The 23,747-nt window shown below is 41.9% G+C and overlaps 1 protein-coding gene across 1 annotated transcript in view; it reads right to left on the bottom strand.

Annotated features, from left to right (window-relative positions):
- The window catches only part of SCARB2 (scavenger receptor class B member 2), an 83,691-nt gene that overhangs the window by 44,121 nt on the left and 15,823 nt on the right, over positions 1-23,747 (bottom strand). The window contains exon 2 of the mRNA XM_043572433.1: positions 15,994-16,151. Coding sequence (XP_043428368.1) covers positions 15,994-16,151 — 158 coding nt within the window. The remainder of the gene's footprint in view (positions 1-15,993; positions 16,152-23,747) is intronic.

Raw genomic sequence — 23,747 nt, 5'->3', positions numbered from 1 at the left:
ATTAAGGAACTGTACTTGAGAGTGCCTGATACGATCCGTGGTATTTAGTGGATCTAATAAATCTTATCAATGTTGAAGGCCCCAGGACATCACAGGCTCATATGATGGCTTACTATTTTTTTTTTTAATTTTTTTTTTCAACGTTTATTTATTTTGGGGACAGAGAGAGACAGAGCATGAACGGGGGAGGGGCAGAGAGAGAGGGAGACACAGAATCGGAAACAGGCTCCAGGCTCTGAGCCATCAGCCCAGAGCCTGACGCGGGGCTCGACATTAAGCAAAGGTTGAGTTATATGCCATGCACTATTTAATCAGGCAGGAAAATGCAAGATTGAATTTAGAGGTATTTCATATAAAAACATGTTTTCATTAAAACAGAGTTCTTACTTTTTTCTTTCAGTTTGTTTATTTATTTGTTTTCGAGAGGAAGAGAGACAGAGAGAGAGAGGGAGCAAGGAAGGGGCAGAGAGAGGGAGAGACAGAATCCCAAGCAGGCTCCACACTGTCCATGCTGAGCCTGAATTCACAAACTGTGAGATCATGACCTGAGCTGAGATCAAGAGTCAGACACTCAAACAACTGAGCCACCCAGGCACCCCCAGAGTTCTTACTTTATAAAACAAAAAAGTTTGGGGCGCCTGGGTGGCTCAGTCGGTTGAGCATCCAACTTCGGCTCAGGTCATGATCTCACGGTACGTGAGTTCGAGCCCCGCGTCGGGCTCTGTGCTGACTGCTCAGAGCCTGGAGCCTGTTTCAGATTCTGTGTCTCCCTCTCTCTCTGACCCTCCCCTGTTCATGCTCTGTCTCTCTCTGTCTCAAAAATAAATAAACGTTAAAAAAATTAAAAAAAACAAAACAAAACAAAAAAACAAAAAAGTTTTTAAACCCCTGAACAATTAAACATAATCTCACCAATCACAGAAGATAAACAATAGCCCAGGATAAGGAAACCAAAAGGAATACTTTTAATAAGCTGGAAAATTAACATCTATGCAGTATCTAATTTCTTGGAGATGTTGTATAAACTAGATACATACAATACTGTCATATAATCCTTATCTTTCACCCATTGGGTTCTTCACTCATACACCGCTCTTTGTTGAGATTTACTGTCAGCAGTGACTGAGCACATCAGGTGAAGTATGGGTAAACAGCTGACTGCCAGGCTGTGCATTCAACCTTGGCTTCCTCAGTTACTAACTCTGTGACTTAGAACTTACTGCTTCTGTGCCTCAGTTTCCTCATCTGTAAAATGGAGATAAAAACATGCCTTCCTTAAAAGGTTGTTGGGGGCATTAAATCCACATAAACTTGTAATCTGGTTAGAATACTGCCTGGTACATACTGAGTGCTTAGGAAGCATTAGTTACTAATACCATGTACAAGCGGGCTTACAAGAAGCTCTTGTGATGGAGGGATGTGAAGATCTGGTTTCTGTTTGCAAAGAAATCCCAGTACAGCATGGGAGGACAAGACTGCTTTCCAACGTTACCTCCCATGTGGAAAGTGCTCTGAAGTGGACCCGAGGCTCTAGCCAGACACCCAAAGGAGGGAAGGAGGGCACCGGAAGGGGAGTCCTGAGGTTGTCATTATGCGGGAGCTGGTTCTGGAAGGGGGAGGCTTCCCCTAGGTGGGAGAGTGGGGGGAATTCCAAATAGAGGCAGAGAGAGCGAGGGCAGGCAGCACAGCATGAATGCATTGGATGTGTTTCCTACATGGAGAAGTGAGCAAAACTGTGGTCATGTGGAAGAGGACACACTACAAGAGGAGATTTAGAAAGAGCGGCCTGCAGCTCTGGGCCAGCTGAGCTGAACAGCTGTGTCACGGGAGAAGTGAATCACAGAGTGGATGTGCCTCCCAAGGAAGAAAGGGCAGAGGAGGGGAAGCTGCCCAAAGGAGGGGTGCCACCGGGGTTCAGGACCACTTGCCTCCAGATGTGCCACTTTGGCATGCTGATTATTTTGCCCTGAAAACAATCAAGGCCCAAATGACTCAGGAAGAAGCTTTGACCTTTCCCTGACTGCCTAAAAGAATTTAGATAGAGAACCTGCTCCTGGAAGAGAGCTATCACCACAGATTCACACTGGAATATGAACTAGACATGACAGGGAGAAATCTGGCAAGGCCTGTTAGATCAGAGTCCTCTATATCCCATTGTTTCTGAGTGGTCCTGCAGACATTTGTTTACCAAAAATGTACTCTTTTTCATCTTCCTGCAAATTGTTTTCCTTCCTTTTGAAGTCCCAGACTCCCAACCGATTCTCCTCAGTTCTGAATGACATATATACCTCATTTTGCCTGGCTGTCTTTGGAATCTCATGCTTACATGCACCCTCGTAGGTACAGAGTTAAATTTGACTCTCCTGATAATCTTTATCTTGTGTCAATTTAATTCTTAGACCAGCTAGAAGAACCTCGAAGGGCAGAAGAATATTTTCCATCCCCAGCAGTACTGAGCAGCTCCTGTATTTAAGTTCCTGTTACCATTGCCCTGTCAACTAAGTGAAAGATTAAAAAACCTAGAGCCGAAAGCAGAATTCTGAGAAAAAGCTGGGGGTGAGCAGGGAGAACACAGTCTGCATTTGTTGGGGGCTGTGCAGAAAACAACTTCGCTTCTAAAGATGGAAATGGTCCCCCATCCTTGCAGTGTTACCCCAACCCACCTGGTTCATGCAGGCCAGTCACCCAGGACTGACATGTGCATTTAAAACTCACAAGGACCTGGACATCAAGGTAAGAAAGTGGGGAGCAGGAGAGATCATTTTCTATTTTTCTTACTTTCAAACAGTTCAAGGATTTTTTTTTTAAACTAATTTATCTAAAGCCACTTCTGTTTCTATCTTGGAACAAACAAAAAGGTGATATCAGAGAAGAGCTTGAGTCAGGTTTAGAAAAAGAGATAAGTATTCTCTTAGAATGAGACAATAACCCTGGCATTTCTGAGTTTTCTATCAGCTCTTTAATATTAAAAAAAATGTATATAGCTGGTCTTGAAGATGAGTAAAGAACCAAAGGGCTCATAAGACACAATTAGAAAGTTTAAACAAAGTTCCTACCTTTGCTAAATTGTAAGGAAGGAACTGATCAGATTCCTAAGAATTTAAATGTAAAACAAGAGAAGTACAAGAAAATAGACTTGAATATGAAACCTTTGAAGGGAACAGGACTTTTTAAGCTCAGAAATGATAGCAAAGTTCAGAAAACAGATTTGACTACACATAAATTTAAAAATTAAAAAGGCACACAATAGAAAAACAGTTGCCACAAATGTGACGACGAGTTAATATCATTATTAAAAGTGGCACGAACACACCGGAACCCAGATAGGCAGCAGACAAAAGATAAGAGCTAAGAGTGTGGAAATACAATTTGCTGGCAAACATGGGGAGAATAGTCAACCCATGTGGTAACCAAAAGATGAAATGAGAGCTCATCTACACATCCAAGACAAAGGAAATGGTTAAGTAAAATGCTATAATATATTCCCTCTAGCTCCTGAAGATTACCATCATTAAAATGTTTTTGTGTAAAGACTGAACCCAACATGGTGAGTTAACAAATGCTTGACTGTTCTACTCTAAGGAAACCCTGTTAAATCAGATTGATTTAGGAGCTTGTTTTGCAGAAGTTGACTCATTACCAGTAAGAGTAGCTGAGACTGGAGGAAATGGGGAAGAATTCTTGTGGTTGGGCCAAAGGGATCAGGAGTGAACGAAAGTAACCTCTGTGATGGCACACCCTAAGATCTCCCCTCCACACACTTACCATGCTTCCTCTGCCATTTGGTGAACATGTATCCCAATGAGGAGACACGATGCCTGAATGTGCACACATGCTCCAAAAGGAAGAAAGACACCTCCCTTCACCCTATTTCCAACCAGTATATTCTATTCAAGTATATACCCCATGACGTTCTGACCCTGCATCCTTAAATACATGCAACCACAACCCTTTGGGGAGGGGGACTTGAGACCTGCCCTCCCCTTGACTCTTCATTTGGATGCCTCTCCGATAAACCCTTTCCTCGCTGCACATTCCAAGTATCAGTGACTGGCTTTCCTGCATGTTGGGCATATGGACTTGGGTTGAATTACAAGACAAAGACATAATACGGGGAAATACCTATAAGGTAATATTAAGTGAGTAGAATATACATATTATGTATATGTTGATGCATACCATACATAGGTATATAGAATTTGATAACCATGTAAAATTAAACCCACCCATGGAAAAATGGCTGAGAAGATACCCAGTAAAATAGAAGCACTGGTTATCTCTGAGATAGTGAAAACATGGATGGTAGCAGTCTGTCTTACTTTACTTCATTTTCAAGTTTATCTTTACTGCTTATATATGTTATTTTTATAATAATGTGAAACCAAATAAAGGTAACCTAATTTAAAATAAAGTCGGGAGTCCAGAAGAGGGAGCTCACATACCCTACCAACTTGCCCTCGGTAGCAGACGGAAACCAAAAATATTTCTTGTCCAGCAATGAGCTTGGCCAGTAAGAAAATACAAGTCAGCAATAAGAAACCATCATCACCCTGAACTCTCATTTTCCCTCCAACGGACGTCCTTTCAAAACAGCCCCTCCCAATTCCTACTTTTCTCTATAAAGTAACTTTCCTCTGTTTTGAACTCAAGACTTGCCTATGGTTTGCTATAGCTGCATGTCCTGAACTGCAATTCCTCTGCTATTCCTGAATAAACCCATTTTATAACTGGTTGTTTTACTTTTAGGGTCAACAATATAAAATACAGATTATGCTTTTAAAGGTAATGCTGCATATAATATTGTATAGATTGATTATTTTATAATCCAGTACTACTTAATGGTCAAGGAATAACTAAAAACAAAACAACACTTATGAGATATTTATCCCTAATGTCTCTTCCTTTACTATTAAAGCAATAATATGAGCCTAAAAAAGAAATTAATCCAAACCGCAAAACCAAGAAACTCAAATAGGAGATATTTAGCGGGATATTGTAAATTTAGCAAGTGTGTCTTAGAAATATGACAGTTCATTGAAAGAGCCTTTGGACAAGTTAGTTTTTCTTTTTAATTTTCGATGTGTTCATTAGTAGGCAAAAAAGAAAAATAAACCTGACAAAATGAAAAGAATCTCAAAAAGGCTGCAGAAGCCAGTGAATATCATACACTGGATACACATTTTAGGCAAATATGTCGGTAAGCAACAGAACCATGAGGCAGATTAGCTCCTTGCTGACAGGTCTGTTTCGGGGCTGCTCAACCCACGCTTTATACCCATGTAAATAACGCACTACATTCCTTAAACCAGACTGACTGGTTATTACCTACTGCGCAGAACTGCCATCATCTTTTTCCAAAAACATGAATATTCTCGAGTCATCCATAAGTGAACCTCTGGGGAAATGTGCCACTTCGAACTGTATGTCAAATTACTCAGGGCCTCCACAGCTCAGCGTGGCCTTGCCCTCGTCCTCTTCTGGGACATTTCCCACCACCAAGACCATTCCGCACTCACCTGCAGGACTGGAGGCCAGTGCGCCTTCCCCTTCTTGCCCCAGGCCCCTTTGCACACAATCAAGGCAGGTGACTCAGTTGGGAGGGAACCTATGGAACTATCAAGCACTGGGGCAGGAGTTACTGGAGTATTCTATCTTTCTTGTGTAAACAATAGCATAATTAAATCACAAGTGATAGAAATGAGATCCATTAGATGACTACAAAAGGCTCACTAGAAGAGCCCTAAGTGCTACTAAAAAGCCATGTTTTTCTGCAAACTCCAGCTTACGACCCACTCAACCCTGAGAAGAACGCCCAGCAGTTTGCACAGCACATGCGAGCATCTGTTCCTAAACCAAGCCATTCATTTCCAAGACCCTGTTCCTCTTTCTTGAACTTATCCTTGCCTCCTGGGCTTCCATGATTAAGTCCTGTGGTCCCAGCTGAGCTACCTGCATTCTGTGGATTTGAACAATTTCTCCTCTTGCGTCCTAAGGATTTAAGCCATGGCTGAGGATGTTCCATTCACTTGTTTCACAAATATTCACCAGGCACGGGATTTTCCGAGAGGAAAGACTTGGTTTCTGCCCCTCCTGGAGCTTTCAGTACATTGGGAAGAAAGACAAATATGTAACCAATTGTTAAAATGCATTTAGTCACTTTGTAACAGACACATATACCAGGGAGAGCTCATCCATAGTCTCAGGAAGCAGCACCAAAGAGCTGAGAGAAGTGGTAGGGAATTCATTCTTGACTGAGGGAACTGCACATAATGGCACAGCAGTGTGTCTGGGCACTTACAAACAACCGGAATACAGTTAAAACTGTGCTGTCCAATATGGTAGCCTCCAGCCACATGTGGCTGTTACACACTCAAAACGTGGCTAGTCCAAGATTAGATGTGCTACACATTACAAAGACTTAACATGGGGGGAAAGAAAAGAATATAAATGATCTCATTAATAATTCTGGATCTTGATTACATGTTGAAATGACACCGTCTGGGATCGCATTGGGGTAAATGAAATATTAAAATTAATTTCACCCTTTTAAAATGTGACTGCTAGAAAATTTTCTATTACCTATGTGGCCTATAGTAAATTTCTGCTGGACAGCTCTGGTTAGAGTATAAAATCCGAGGCTGAGAGTGCCAAAACATTAAGTTAAAATTAAAACACAACAAAGAAGCTAGACATACACAAGGAGCCAGATTGATCAGGCCTGATACCTCATACAGGAAGAGTCACTAGGACCCTGACTGAGTAGGGAAGGGAAGGGAATGCCAGGCTTTCCTTTGGGAAATCACCTCGGCAGTAGAATCCAAGAGCGACCAGGGCAGGGAGAAAAACCAGAGGAAGGCAAACTCAGGAGCAAATATGAAACAATCAATGAGTGACCAACCTGCCTTCCAAACTACTGGATCTGCTCTCAGGGTTCTTGATCTTCCCTGTGGCGGTCTAGTAAAGTCTATTGACCCTTTCTCAGATGAATGTTTTTACATACGGAGAACAAAATTCTCGGGATCACAAAGGAAACCAATTGCGGAAAATACAGGTATCATTTAAAAAATCTGTGATGTGGTAACATACCATGCTTCTTTATTGATACTTTAAATAAGACGCGGCAGCAAGTCTAACAATTACTGTCATAAAGTATTTATGAAAATGAGCGGTATCTTGAGCAACAGCTATCATGAGACGCAACAATATCTGTGTTTCCGTTCCTGATGAAGCCATGGGTACTGCTTACGCCACGGTGGCTTGTTGCCTACATTTATACTCAAAGGAAATTCTAAATTTTAGTGAGGGGTTAGTGAAAATAAATTATAATTTTTTTCCTACCCAAGTCACAGACCACTTCGAATTCTATCCATGGACCCTTTAGGAATCTGTGCATCCTGGGTTACGAACCCCCCTATAAGATGTTCCTGAGCTTTTCTCACGAGTAATTCTTGGTCCCTCTAAAATGGGAACATGGGGGCGCCTGGGTGGTTCAGTGGGTTAAGCGTCCAACTCTTGGCTTCGGCTCAGGTCATGATCTCACAGTTCGTGAGTTCAAGCCCCTCACCAGGCTCTGCGCTGTGACAGCACAGAGCCTGCTTGGGATTCTCTTTCTCTCTCTCTGCCCCTCTTGCTCTCTCTCTCTCTCAAAATAAATAACCTTAAAAAAAAATAAAATGGGAACATGGAGGGAGTATGGTAACAATCAGAGACTGTTTTACTTCTAGGATTTATTTGTCCCATGACCACACTTACAACAGCATATTAAGCTAGCAGACACAAGGCCCAGAAGACATTTTAATGGAGTATTGGGTTTCTTTGGGTGCAGTGTGATGAGAATGCATGTCTTTTTCTCAGATGAGGATAATGAGCATAGGAACAGGTCCAGGAGACCCAGAGGGAAAATCGTTAGGATTTTCTTTAGTTCTCAGGTGAGTTCATTCTTACATGGAGGCAGTCTCCCCCCGCCGACCTGAAAAAAATTGGTGAAAAAATAAAAAAGCAAAAAGACAAATACTGAATGGTTCCATTCATATGAGGCATCTAAGGCAGTGAAATTCATAGAAACAAAGTTGAATGGTGGTTCCTAGGGATTGGAACACAGGGGGAGGGGAGTTATTTAAAGGGTACAGAGTTCCAGTTTTGCAAGACGAAAAGTTCGAGAGATTTGTTGCACAACAGTGTAAAAATATACGCAACTCTACTGAACTTCACACTTATGATGCATTTATATTATTTTCTTTTAATCACAATAAAAAATGGTGAAAATTGCAAAACGATAAAACAGATAAACAGGACACTCAGATCCTATCTCTAGCACAACTGCCAATTATCCCCAGGCAGGACAGCCTGAAACACGACCTGCTCTACCCAGTTCACCGTTTCTTTAGGTATTAAACCCATACAAAAAAATTTTTATTTTTTTTTATTTATTTATTTTTTTTTCTGAAATTTATTGACAAATTGGTTTCCATACAACACCCAGTGCTCATCCCAAAAGGTGCCCTCCTCAATACCCATCACCTACCCTCTCCTCCCTCCCACCCGCCATCAACCCTCAGTTTGTTCTCAGTTTTTAACAGTCTCTTATGCTTTGGCTCTCTCCCATTCTAACCTCTTTTTTTTTTTTTTTTTTCCTTCCCCTCCCCCATGGGTTCCTGTTAAGTTTCTCAGGATCCACATAAGAGTGAAACCATATGGTATCTGTCTTTCTCTGTATGGCTTATTTCACTTAGCATCACACTCTCCAGTTCCATCCACGTTGCTACAAAAGGCCATATTTCATTTTTTCTCATTGCCACGTAATATTCCATTGTGTATATAAACCACAATTTCTTTATCCATTCATCAGTTGATGGACATTTAGGCTCTTTCCATAATTTGGCTATTGTTGAGAGTGCTGCTATGAACATTGGGGTACAAGTGGCCCTATGCATCAGTACTCCTGTATCCCTTGGATAAATTCCTAGCAGTGCTATTGCTGGGTCATAGGGTAGGTCTATTTTTAATTTTCTGAGGAACCTCCACACTGCTTTCCAGAGCGGCTGCACCAATTTGCATTCCCACCAACAGTGCAAGAGGGTTCCCGTTTCTCCACATCCTCGCCAGCATCTATAGTCTCCTGATTTGTTCATTTTGGCCACTCTGACTGGCGTGAGGTGATACCTGAGTGTGGTTTTGATTTGTATTTCCCTGATAAGGAGCGACGCTGAACATCTTTTCATGTGCCTGTTGGCCATCCGGATGTCTTCTTTAGAGAAGTGTCTATTCATGTTTTCTGCCCATTTCTTCACTGGGTTATTTGTTTTTTGGGTGTGGAGTTTGGTGAGCTCTTTATAGATTTTGGATACTAGCCCTTTGTCCGATATGTCATTTGCGAATATCTTTTCCCATTCCGTTGGTTGCCTTTTAGTTTTGTTGGTTGTTTCCTTTGCTGTGCAGAAGCTTTTTATCTTCATAAGGTCCCAGTAATTCACTTTTGCTTTTAATTCCCTTGCCTTTGGGGATGTGTCGAGTAAGAGATTGCTACGGCTGAGGTCAGAGAGGTCTTTTCCTGCTTTCTCCTCTAAGGTTTTGATGGTTTCCTGTCTCACATTTAGGTCCTTTATCCATTTTGAGTTTATTTTTGTGAATGGTGTGAGAAAGTGGTCTAGTTTCAACCTTCTGCATGTTGCTGTCCAGTTCTCCCAGCACCATTTGTTAAAGAGGCTGTCTTTTTTCCATTGGATGTTCTTTCCTGCTTTGTCAAAGATGAGTTGGCCATACGTTTGTGGGTCTAGTTCTGGGGTTTCTATTCTATTCCATTGGTCTATGTGTCTGTTTTGGTGCCAATACCATGCTGTCTTGATGATGACAGCTTTGTAGTAGAGGCTAAAGTCTGGGATTGTGATGCCTCCTGCTTTGGTCTTCTTCTTCAAAATTCCTTTGGCTATTCGGGGCCTTTTGTGGTTCCATATGAATTTTAGGATTGCTTGTTCTAGTTTCGAGAAGAATGCTGGTGCAATTTTGATTGGGATTGCATTGAATGTGTAGATAGCTTTGGGTAGTATTGACATTTTGACAATATTTATTTTTCCAATCCATGAGCAGGGAATGTCTTTCCATTTCTTTAAATCTTCTTCAATTTCCTTCATAAGCTTTCTATAGTTTTCAGCATACAGATCCTTTACATCTTTGGTTAGATTTATTCCTAGGTATTTTATGCTTCTTGGTGCAATTGTGAATGGGATCAGTTTCTTTATTTGTCTTTCTGTTGCTTCATTGTTAGTGTATAAGAATGCAACTGATTTCTGTACATTGATTTTGTATCCTGCAACTTTGCTGAATTCCTGTATCAGTTCTAGCAGACTTTTGGTGGAGTCTATCGGATTTTCCATGTATAATATCATGTCATCTGCAAAAAGCGAAAGCTTGACTTCATCTTTGCCAATTTTGATGCCTTTGATTTCCTTTTGTTGTCTGATTGCTGATGCTAGAACTTCCAGCACTATGTTAAACAGCAGCGGTGAGAGTGGGCATCCTTGTCGTGTTCCTGATCTCAGGGAAAAAGCTTTCAGTTTTTCCCCGTTGAGGATGATGTTAGCTGTGGGCTTTTCATAAATGGCTTTTATGATCTTTAAGTATGTTCCTTCTATCCCGACTTTCTCAAGGGTTTTTATTAAGAAAGGGTGCTGGATTTTGTCGAAGGCCTTTTCTGCATCGATTGACAGGATCATATGGTTCTTCTCTCTTTTTTTGTTAATGTGATGTATCACGTTGATTGATTTGCGAATGTTGAACCAGCCCTGCATCCCAGGAATGAATCCCACTTGATCATGGTGAATAATTCTTTTTATATGCCGTTGAATTCGATTTGCTAGTATCTTATTGAGAATTTTTGCATCCATATTCATCAGGGATATTGGCCTGTAGTTCTCTTTTTTTACTGGGTCTCTGTCTGGTTTAGGAATCAAAGTAATACTGGCTTCATAGAATGAGTCTGGAAGTTTTCCTTCCCTTTCTATTTCTTGGAATAGCTTGAGAAGGATAGGTATTATCTCTGCTTTAAACGTCTGGTAGAACTCCCCTGGGAAGCCATCTGGTCCTGGACTCTTATTTGTTGGGAGATTTTTGATAACCGATTCAATTTCTTCGCTGGTTATGGGTCTGTTCAAGCTTTCTATTTCCTCCTGATTGAGTTTTGGAAGAGTGTGGGTGTTCAGGAATTTGTCCATTTCTTCCAGGTTGTCCAATTTGTTGGCATATAAGTTTTCATAGTATTCCCTGATAATTGTTTGTATCTCTGAGGGATTGGTTGTAATAATTCCATTTTCATTCATGATTTTATCTATTTGGGTCATCTCCCTTTTCTTTTTGAGAAGCCTGGCTAGAGGTTTGTCAATTTTGTTTATTTTTTCAAAAAACCAACTCTTGGTTTCGTTGATCTGCTCTACAGTTTTTTTAGTTTCTATATTGTTTATTTCTGCTCTGATCTTTATTATTTCTCTTCTTCTGCTGGGCTTAGGCTGCCTTTGCTGTTCTGCTTCTAGTTCCTTTAGGTGTGCTGTTAGATTTTGTATTTGGGATTTTTCTTGTTTCTTGAGATAGGCCTGGATTGCAATGTATTTTCCTCTCAGGACTGCCTTTGCTGCGTCCCAAAGCGTTTGGATTGTTGTATTTTCATTTTCGTTTGTTTCCATATATTTTTTAATTTCTTCTCTAATTGCCTGGTTGACCCACTCATTCGTTAGTAGGGTGTTCTTTAACCTCCATGCTTTTGGAGGTTTTCCAGACTTTTTTCTGTGGTTGATTTCAAGCTTCATAGCATTGTGGTCTGAAAGTAAGCATGGTATAATTTCAATTCTTGTAAACTTATGAAGGGCTGTTTTGTGACCCAGTATATGATCTATCTTGGAGAATGTTCCATGTGCACTCGAGAAGAAAGTATATTCTGTTGCTTTGGGATGCAGAGTTCTAAATATATCTGTCAAGTCCATCTGATCCAATGTCTCATTCAGGGCCCTTGTTTCTTTATTGACCGTGTGTCTAGATGATCTATCCATTTCTGTAAGTGGTGTATTAAAGTCCCCTGCAATTACCACATTCTTATCAATAAGGTTGCTTATGTTTATGAGTAATTGTTTTATATATTTGGGGGCTCCGGTATTCGGCGCATAGACATTTATAATTGTTAGCTCTTCCTGATGGATAGACCCTGTAACTATTATATAATGTCCTTCTTCATCTCTTGTTACAGCCTTTAATTTAAAGTCTAGTTTGTCTGATATAAGTATGGCTACTCCAGCTTTCTTTTGGCTTCCAGTCGCATGATAAATAGTTCTCCATCCCCTCACTCTCAATCTAAAGGTGTCCTCAGGTCTAAAATGAGTCTCTTGTAGACAGCAAATAGATGGGTCTTGTTTTTTTATCCATTCTGATACCCTATGTCTTTTGGTTGGCGCATTTAATCCATTTACATTCAGTGTTATTATAGAAAGATACGGGTTTAGAGTCATTGTGATGTCTGTATGTTTTATGCTTATAGTGATGTCTCTGGGACTTTGTCTCACAGGGTCCCCCTTAGGATCTCTTGTAGGGCTGGTTTAGTGGTGACAAATTCCTTCAGTTTTTGTTTGTTTGGGAAGACCTTTATCTCTCCTTCTATTCTAAATGACAGACTTGCTGGATAAAGGATTCTTGGCTGCATATTTTTTCTGTCTAGCACCCTGAAAATCTCGTGCCAATTCTTTCTGGCCTGCCAAGTTTCAAAAGAGAGATCAGTCACGAGTCTTATAGGTCTCCCTTTATATGTGAGGGCACGTTTACCCCTTGCTGCTTTCAGAATTTTCTCTTTATCCTTGTATTTTGCCAGTTTCACTATGATATGTCGTGCAGAAGATCGATTCAAGTTACGTCTGAAGGGAGTTCTCTGTGCCTCTTGGATTTCAATGCCTTTTTCCTTCCCCAGTTCAGGGAAGTTCTCAGCTATTATTTCTTCAAGTACCCCTTCAGCACCTTTCCCTCTCTCTTCCTCCTCTGGGATACCAATTATGCGTATATTATTTCTTTTTAGTGTATCACTTAATTCTCTAATTTTCCCCTCATACTCCTGGATTTTTTTATCTCTCTTTTTCTCAGCTTCCTCTTTTTCCATAACTTTATCTTCTAGTTCACCTATTCTCTCCTCTGCCTCTTCAAGCCGAGCTGTGGTGGTTTCCATTTTGTTATGCATTTCGTTTAAAGCGTTTTTCAGCTCCTCGTGACTGTTCCTTAGTCCCTTGATCTCTGTAGCAAGAGATTCTCTGCTGTCCTGTATACTGTTTTCAAGCCCAGCGATTAATTTTATGACTATTATTCTAAATTCACTTTCTGTTATGTTATTTAAATCCTTTTTGATCAGCTCATTAGCTGTTGTTATTTCCTGGAGATTCTTCTGAGGGGAGTTCTTCCGCTTGGTCATTTTGGATAGTCCCTGGTGTGGTGAGGACCTGCAGGGCACTTCCCCTGTGCTGTGGTGTATAACTGGAGTTGGTGGGCGGGGCCGCAGTCAGACCTGATGTCTGCCCCCAGCCCACCGCTGGGGCCACAGTCAGACTGGCGTGTGCCTTCTCTTCCCCTCTCCTAGGGGTGGGATTCACTGTGGGGTGGTGTGGCTCGTCTGGGCTACTTGCACCCTGCCAGGCTTGTGATGCTGGGGATCTGGCGTATTAGCTGGGGTGGGTAGGCAAGGTGCTCGGGGGCAGGAGGGGCAGGCTTAGATCGCTTCTCCTTAGGTGATCCACTTCAGGAGGGGCCCTGTGGCAGCGGGAGGGAGTCAGATCCGCTGCCGGAGGTTTGGCTCCGCCGAAGCGCAGAGTTGGGTGTTTGCGCGGAGCAAGCAAGTTCCCTGGCAGGAACCGGTTCCCTTTGGGATTTCGGCTGGGGGATGGGCGGGGGAGATGGCGCTGGCGAGCGCCTTTGTTCCCCACCAAACTGAGCTCTGTTGTCAGGGGGCTCAGCAGCTCTCCCTCCCTTTGTCCTCCAGCCTTCCCGCTTTCCGAGCAGAGCTGTTAACTTATGACCTCCCAGACACTAAGTCGATCTTGCTGTCGGAACACAGTCCGCCCGGCCCCTCCGCTTTTGCAAGCCAGACTCGGGGGCTCTGCTTGGCCGGCGAGCCGCCCCTCCGCCCCGGCTCCCTGCCGCCAGTCCGTGGAGCGCGCACCGCCTCGCCGCCCTTCCTACCCTCTTCCGTGGGCCTCTCGTCTGCGTTTGGCTCCGGCGACTCTGTTCTGCTAATCCTCTGGCGGTTTTCTGGGTTATTTAGGCAGGTGTAGATGGAATCTAAGTGCTCAGCAGGACGTGCGGTGAGCCCAGCGTCCTCCTAAGCCGCCATCTTGCCGCAACTCCTCTCACAAAAAAATTTTTTTAAAGTGAAGACCCAAGTATTTATTTAAGATTCCTCTTTAAAAATTTTATTTATTTATTTATTTATTTATTTATTTATTTATTTATTTATTTATTTAAAAGAGAGACAGAGAGCATGCACGTGTGAGAGGGGGAGAGGGGCAGAGGGAGAGGCAGAGGGAGACAGAGAAATTTAAGCACACTCCACACTCCGCGCAGAAACCAACTCAGGGCTTGATCTCATGACCATGAGATCACGACCGGAGCCCAAATCAAGAGTCAGATGCTTAACCTATGGAACCACCCAGGTGCCCACCCTCCCTTTTTTTCTTAACTTAAAATTCCTTTATATGACAAGTTCATCATCATCGTTACAAATCAGGATATTGATTTATACAGACTAAGACAATCCGCAAAGACTAATAATTGTATCAAACACTTACTTAGCACTAATTATGTGCTAGGCATTAATCTAAGCACTTTAACAATACTGACTCATTGGCTCATTTAACCCTGATAACAATCCTGTGGTGGATGTCCTATTTTTATCTCCAGATGAGGAAAACACTAGTAAGTGGCTGCTGTGAGTCAAAACAGGCATTCGACTCCAGAGCTAGACCATGAGCACCTGAGGCAGGGACCAAGATTTTTATCTCTGAATTCTTGCACAGGGAGTAGCACTGATTCATAATATAAATTAGTCAGCAACCATTTATTGAGCAATAGATTACAACAGAATTTTGAGGCATTTTTTTACCATTTAGCAGTTCTACACACAAAAAAAGATCTTGCTATCTGCTGCCTCTGTTATTTTAAAAATTTATTATTATTTATTTTTTTTTAGTAATTTCTACACCCAACATGCGGCTCTAACTCGTAACCCTGAGATCAAGAGTCACATGCCCCGCTTACTGAGCCAGCCAAGCACCCCCCTCTACTATTTTTTCTTAAATGTGGTAAGGAGAAACTTTGTTGCAAATATTATTGAGGGGGGTGGGGATGTGGGGGAGAGGGGTATTGCAACAATAGGGAAAATGCTCTAACCCTAAGATCCCAGAGTACTTCCCCCTACTAACCTTCTAGAATATGATTAAAGTAGTTCTCCTACTTCCCCAGTGTTTGGAGCTCGTGGTCACTGCCAAAGACTCTAACCCACCCTGACAGTTGGTTATCTCATACCCAGGACCAGTGGGGAAAGGAATGAATAAGACACAAGAAAGGCCTGTCTACAGACCAACCACGAGTTCTAGAACCTGGTCTAAAATGGTACGTGGGGGAGGGAGACAGGCAAAGGCCTTAAAAGTCATCGAAGAGAATCAAGGGACAACCTTAAAAGGGTTGGGGATAGGGATTAGCTCTTCATGGCTCAATAACCACCTTCTGCCAGCTCAGGAGGAAGCATCTGCATTTCTAAACTAACAGGCTGAGAGTGGCCCTAGTCCATAAAGTCACTCTCTACTGAGGTGTCATAGTCATGTGCCAAATATCAGCAGCATTCAGACAAATTTAACCAAAACCTGCACTCCCCACCCAGCACACAGAGGAGGCTCATGGGAAGAGATGTGGACTCAGGCCACAGTGGAGCCACTCCATATTTCTGGTTGGTATGGCAGGGATGTGGTCAGGACTCACCTGTAGGTATATGGCCCCACTTCTTCTAACCGGGGAGTCTCTCCTCTGAGGATCTCCTCTGGATTGGTGACATTGAAGAAATAGAACTGGGCATACACAGGCAGAGGGGGCTTCTTCCAGGAATCAAAGGTCTCGGAACCATTCCTTAATACAATATTCTGGGGGAGAAAACCAAAAGGAGATTGTGTGAGGCAGTTGGCTTTGAACATAGAGGCAGAGAGAGGGTCACTCCCTGCTCTGACCTCCTGGCTCACTTATTTTCATAGGCATTCAACTGTAGTCCCTTAGAAGGAGGGCCATGTCTTAGGTCAATATGAAGCCCACAGCCCTATGAAGCCATTAAAGGTCTTCAATAAATATTTGGGGCAAAGGAAAGGTGGTAGCCATAGCTCATAGGTAGAAATGGTGTTAGCAAAACCAAGCTCATAGGTTGAGTACCCAAAAGTCCTACTGACTTTATTATGAAGATTCCACTGACTATACGCTGCTGTGGAAGGTAGCTTGCCCATATGGTACAACAAGGCAATAGGACCAAGAAGGCTGGATTTGGTTCTTTCAGGTGATGTAGAACCGTACCCATCCTTACCACCTCCACCAGTAGGGGCTTTATGTGAATTTTCTCATTCAATCCCTAGCAAACCCCTGTTTTAAAGATTAGGAAGCTGAGCTTTACTGATGTTAACTGCTTAGAGTTTCTTATCTACAATCCTTCCTGCATTTCCCACCCTTACCATGTGTTATGGGCCCCCTCCCAAATTCATATATTGAAATCCTAATGCCTAGTATCTCAGAATGTGACTGCATTTGGAAATAGAGTCTTTACAGAGAAATTTCAGGTTAAATGGGGTCATGAGGGTGGGCTGTAATCAATATAACTGATGTCCTTATAAGAAGAGATTATGACTAAATACAAAGGAGAGACCATGTGGAGATACAGGAAGAAGACAACACCTACAAGTCAAGGAGAGAGGCCTCCAAAGAATCAACCTTACTGATGCCTTCATCTCAGACTTCTAGCACCCAGAACTGGGAGACAATGAACTTGTGCTGTTCAAGTCACCCAGTCTGTGGTATCTGTTACAGAAACCCTAGCAACCTAATAAACCTTGGCTCCCTATGGGAGGAGTAGTCTTCTCCACCCTATTGACTTCAGGCTTGGCCAAGTGACTTGATTTGACCAATGAAATGTGGGTGGGATGGGAATACCCAAATTTTGAGCTAAGGCCTTAAAAAGCATGGCAAGTTCCCACTAACCACCCTTTGCCAAGAGAAAAGCATGCTTCAGGTAGTTGTTGATCCTTCACCTAAAATGGTGATGTGTTGACCAGACATGAAACCTGGAGTCTAGCCCAGTTCAGCTGGGCCAGCCAACCTCAAACTACAGCCATGGGGCACACCAAGAGTGTGAAATAAATGTCACTGTTACAAGACACTGAGATTTGAAAATTGTCTGTTATGGAGCACTGCAACAGAAGCCTGATTAATACAGCGGCCAAGGTTAAGAGACAGAAACCTACTGTTAGTAGGCTGAGGTCCTAACAGTCCTCAACTTGTTAATGGAGGAAAATCAGCATTTTTTACAGTAAAAATTATTGAAGTACACAAGAAAGATAAAGGGACAGACTGAGAATAAACAACCTGAAATATGAACAGTCATTAACTCTTGAATGTTGGGAATCTGGATCACTGTTATTTTCTCCTTGATGAATTTTGGTATTTTCCAAATTGTTTTTAACCACTAAGAAATTGATATTGAAAACAATTTTTAAAGAAGATCAAAAGAGGAAAATGAGATCAAATGACACAGACAATACAAGGCCAGCAGTGAAACAATAAGACTAGACTGCAAGAGAAGCATTCTCTGAGGTCACCTCTGGCAGTGAGGCTTTGAGTGACAACAGACAAAGGGACTGGCTTCAAAACATGTTAGATACCACATGGTAAAATCTACTGTGACACAGCACACAAAAGAATGTCAATTTTAGTTTTTTATTTTATTTTTAAAATTTTTATTATTTAAAAGAAAAAATTTAATGTTCATTTATTTTTGAGAGAGACAGAGACAGAGCATGAGCAGGGGAGGGGCAGAGAGAGAGGGAGACACAGAATCGGAAGCAGGCTTCAGGCTCTGAGCTGTCAGCACAGAGCCTGATGCGGAGCTGAACCCACAAACCGCGAGATCATGACCTGAGCCGAAGTCTAATGCTTAACCGACTGAGCCACCCAGGCACCCCCAGAATGACAAATTTTATTAGTCCAGGCCACAATTTAATAGAAGGAATGTTGCAAGGAAACTTAGTTATATTGCTCTATTATAAATAGAAAATATCTTGTGGCGCTTGGGTGGCTCAGTCGGTTCCCTGTCCAATTCTTGGTATCGGCTCAGGTCATGATCTCATGGTGTGTGAGTTGGAGCCCTGCATTGGGCTCTACACGGACAGTGCAGAGCCTGCTTGGGATTCTCTCTCTTCTCTCTCTCTCTCTGTCCCTCCCCTGCTCCTGGTCTCTCCCTCTCAAAAAAAAAAAAAAATCTCAATTGTCTCTGCAGGACAAAACAAAGTGGCTCTAGGATAAATGAATGCAGAAAACCTAAGTTCATCAAAGCAAAGCTGGTGATCTGGAGGGCTGAAAGTAAATGTACATCCATGAGTTGGCCATGCCATGGAACTGGAGATTATTTGTGGTTTGGCATCCATTGAAAATGTCTAATCGTCAGATTTCTACTCAAACAACACATTATTGAAATATTTTTGGCCTTTACTACCAGTACTGATTTGCTGAGAAGAGATCAGCTTGATGAGACAGAAAAATTTAAAGACAAACCATGAAACTCCTATCCTCCAACTTCCCGGATTCAGCTCGGACTCTCCTTGGAGAAGCCCTCCCCACCTGCCCTGAATGCACTGATCTTCCTTTGCCCGGCACCTGAGCAGCTGAATCAGTCACTTCAGGCAATTTTTTAAAACGCTTGTGGTCTTTTATCTTATCTCCTAAACCGGAGTCCTAGTTATCTGAAGAGTCAGGTTCAGAGAGCTAGAGAACAGCAGAACTGAAAAGGGTGCTGAGGTCGAGAAGGGGTGACATGGGGGTTCTGGAAGGGTAAGGGGGTGTGCGGAAGCTCATTCAGCTCCTTCATGTCAGAGCTAGGTCTGGAATCCTGGGTGGCTCTTCTCTACCTTCCAACCCTACTTCTGCGTATAACATTAAAAAAAAAACAAAACAAAAATAAAAAAACAACAGGTATAAATATACTACCCATTTTAGTTATACAAGATATACAGTAGAGTTTCTCCACCATAAAGTACACATATAGCTTCCAGAAACAGCTTAGTAACATGAATTTAACCTACCCAAAACTAATATGTTAACTACGAGAAATCTAACATGCAAACAATTTATTTCTCTTCTAGAGGATAGATATTTTTTAAGTTGTCTGGCTTATTTAAATAAGGACCTCTTTTTCTTGCCCATAAATTTCCAGAATAGGGCAAGGCAATAATGTCCTCTCCTCTGTGAATTCCTTGAGTAATACCCCTTTCACTGGATGGATCATCTCTTCCTTTGAACCCCAAAACACATTACATAGGAATTTCATAGGAAAAATGGGGCCAGGTCAGAAAACATCTTGTAAAAATTGAAGTTAACAGGAATCAACATGAAGCAGGCCATATCAGCAAGCAAAAATGGGAAGGGAAGTGTGTCTATTCAATATGGTCATGTACGAAGTTAACTGTTAGCTTTTTAAAATAGAAGGTGCTAACCTACAAAAATGGGTCCTTTTTACCCCCTTTAGTCTTCCCCACAGTGTCTAGAGCAGTGCAGTTCTTGAAGAAACATTAGTTCAATCAACAAAATATAGTTCTAGAAAACTTAGACACCAGCTTCCATCATCTTTACTTATAAAAGGCTAGGTGAGAAGAACTTGCTAGGAGGCAATCAGAGGGGTGCAGAAGGGGTGGAGAGGGGTGCAGAGGGGTACCAGGAGGCAATTGCCCGTATCTGACAAGTGGTCAAATGCAAAGTCACAAGCGTTACAAGTGCCAAGCCTCGTAACAGCAGCTCTCTAGCTACAAATCCAAAGAGCCTTTAAAGTATACCAGAGGAAGTGGTTGTCACATTCAGATACCAGAAAGCAATAGTGTTGTTAGAATCACATAATCATGAGAGATCTAATCCCTATCAGTTTGTGTATAATTTCAGTAATCCAGTACCCTAAAGAGCTAAGTACAGCCAGTTCCCTTTGTGGGTGGAAAGAAAAAAAATCTTGGAAAGGATAGAACTATGAATGCAAGTCCTCAAAACACTATGTATGTGCTAGGCATGGTCAACCATCAACACAGATATGGTTTCTGCATGCCAGGAGCTTGGCCTCCACTTAGGGGAGTATTGACACACACATGCAACTTAACCGACAGCATGAAGTAGCACGTGATACATGGCCAGTGACTATACCAGACAACAGTCTCGCGAGTGTTCACATAGTGGATTCTATGACCTGAGATGGAGAAAGGCAGTCCTTAAAGTGAGCCGGGGAGAAAAAATAAAAATTTAGCAAGCAGAGGAAGGTCATAGACACCTTATGGACAGCCAGAGTTGACTCAACTATCCTTCCTCCCTGCCTGTTCCGTGTCCATCTCTCCTGGAATCCTCCGCTTAATCAGAAAGATAGTGAATGTGGAGAATGAGAAAATAAAACATACAGAGAGGGGACAGTGTTAGGTGTGACTGCATATGGTTTTATAAGGAGTAGAGAGACTCATTTAGAGGTAGGTTGGGGTCATAGGAGCCTAGATTTCATCTGATATACAATGGGGAGCCATGGGAGATTTCTGAGCTGCAGAGCATTATCGAGAGCCAGGCACAATATTGCCCTTTATTTCATGTAATCTCCCTTGATAACCTACAAAGTGAAAATCATTTCCCCTGTTTTTACACTTCTGGAGACCAAAGCTCAAAGGTTAGGGGAATGCCTAAGGTTTGCTAGTAGGAGATGGAGTCAGCCTCCCACCCTAGGACTCACTCTAAACCTGAGCTCCTGGTAACGTTGAATTTTACCAGAGCCTAGCGCTCCTGGAAAGCAGTAAACGGTTCAGGAACCTACCCCCCTTTTGTGTTCCAAGAAATGGCTTCCTGCAAAGAAACACTCTTCCATAGGACTTAGCTAAGATTCCCCTCACTGTTTATCCCTAGACAAGGCCAGACTCAGACCCTCCACATTCCCAGTTTTTGCCTCATTATTGATTAGTTGAATCACAGGTTCCCACTGATCAATAGGAACAAAATGCCTATTAATGTACAGCATGCTGACTATGGCTAATAATACTTTATTGTATGCTTGAAATTTGCTAAGAGAATAGATCTCAAGTGTTCTCACCACACACACACACACACACACACACACACACACACACACACTAAGTGAGGTGATAGGATATGTTAATTAGTATTATAATAATCATTTCACAATGCATACATTATTCAAAACATCATGTAGTACACCTTAAATGTATACAGTTAAAATTTCTTGAGTATAGTTGACACACAATGTTACATTAAGTTTCAGGTGTACAACATAGTGATTCAATAAGTTTATACATAATGCTATCTTCACAAGTGCAGCTACTATCTGTCACCATGCAACACTATTACAATATCACTGACTCTCTTCCCTCTGCTTTTTATTGCCATGATTTATTCCCATGGCTTATTCATTCCTAACTGGAAGTCAGTATTTCCCACTCCCCTTCACTCATTTTGCTTTCTAACACCAAATACAAAAATCAACTCAGAATGGATTAAAGACCTTAACTGTGAGACCTAAAACCATAAAAATCTTAGAAGAGAACACAGGCAACAATTTCTCTGACATCAGCCAAAGCAACATTTTTTTCTAGATATGTCTCCTCAGGCAAGGGGAACAAAAGCAAAAATAAACTATTGAGACTCCACCAAGATTAAAAGCTTCTGCACAGCTAAGGAAACCGCAATAGAACAAAAAAGGCAACCTACTAAATAGGAGAAAAGATTTGCAAGATATCTGATAGGAGGTTAGTATCCAAAATATATAAACAATTTATACAACTTACACAACTCATACTTGTCATGGTTTACTTGTCAACCATACCTCAATAAGGTGAGGGAAAAATGCTTGTGAACCAAATTTGGTTAAGTTTCTCTCCTTCCCAGCCTTGTTACTCTCCTTCTCAGATGGGAAAAGATCTCCCAAATGCACATCTCCTGCCTCCTACTGCACTAGTCCTTTCAAATAGTCTTTCTTTACCTAGGCTGCATTTGTTTTTAATGTGGCAATAATTATTGGGCCATGCTGCCTATTTTGCGTTGACACAGGCAAGAGGTGTTTTAGAAGGTTACATGGGCACAAATGGGAATGAGGGCTTGGCTAGGATGATTGTAAGGATTAAATGAGATTTCAGCAGAGAGCTTATCTCAGGCCACCTCAAAATGCTCAATGAATGGTCACTGTGATCCTGATTATTGCCATCTTGAGTGGGGATGGGAGGGTTCCACGTCTTGATTTAAAACAAAAAAGGAGGGGCGCCTGGGTGGCGCAGTCGGTTGAGCGTCCGACTTCAGCCAGGTCACGATCTCACGGCCCGTGAGTTCGAGCCCCGCGTCAGGCTCTGGGCTGATGGCTCAGAGCCTGGAGCCTGTTTCCGATTCTGTGTCTCCCTCTCTCTCTGCCCCTCCCCCGTTCATGCTCTGTCTCTCTCTGTCCCAAAAATAAATAAATGTTGAAAAAAAAAAATTTAAAAATAAATAAATAAATAAATAAATAAAACAAAAAAGGAGGGGCACCTGGGTGGCTCAGTCAGTGAAGAGTCTGACTTGGGCTCAGGTCATGCTCTCGCAGTTCGCGGGTTCGAGCCCCACGTCAGGCTCTGTGCTGTCGGCATGGAACCAACTTGGGATCCTCTGTCGCCCCCCCCCCCCCCGCCCCTCCCCTGCTTGAGTGTGCACTCTCTCAGAAATAAACATTTAAAAAATGAAAAAATGAAAAAAATGAAAAAAGTTTAACAAAAAAAGAATAAATTAATTAAAAAAGGAATCATGTCACTCCCATTAATCTGCTGAATGTTAAAAAATGAAAGAGAAAAGAAACCACGCAGGAAGTCTTTAGTCATGATCCTCTCTTCCAGCGCTATCTTTAATTCGGTTTAGGCTGAGACAACGAGGAATTAGCATAAAATCAGAAATAACCAAAATGTCAAACGGAAAAGAATGGTTTAGCAAATTATGATAATTCACAGGTTGGAGTAGAAAGCAACTATTAAAATTAGGAAGACTATACAGAAATAAGAAACATGCTCATGATCTATGCTAAACGGAAAAAGACAATGTGTGGACAAGACTAGCAGATAAAATTCAAACATGAAAATGTCAGTGCGGTAAAATACAGTGAATTTTAAAATTTCAATATTTTAATTACCGTCAAAATCTCAAAACATCCACACTAAACATCTAATCGCACACATCTCTATGGGACGGGATTATAAGGCGTCTTCCATTCTCTCTGTTACTTTTTTCTGCATTGGGATTTTTTACGACAGAAATAAAATACTTCTGGAAGCAGAAAAAATAATTATTCCCTTATTTTTTTTTTTAATGAAAATCTGAGAAACTCAGATTCTATAAAATGTCACTAATAGGCCCCAAGGGAAAGGAGGCGTGGATCCACAGAGAACCTACTTCATCTAGCCTCTCCCTCTGTCCTTGCAAAACAAAGGCGAAGCTGA

Source organism: Prionailurus bengalensis, chromosome B1 (assembly GCF_016509475.1).
Source record: "Prionailurus bengalensis isolate Pbe53 chromosome B1, Fcat_Pben_1.1_paternal_pri, whole genome shotgun sequence".
In the NCBI taxonomy this organism is placed as follows: Eukaryota; Metazoa; Chordata; class Mammalia; order Carnivora; family Felidae; genus Prionailurus; species Prionailurus bengalensis.
Note: the sequence above shows the minus strand (reverse complement) of the source record. Positions and strands in the feature narration are given on the sequence as shown.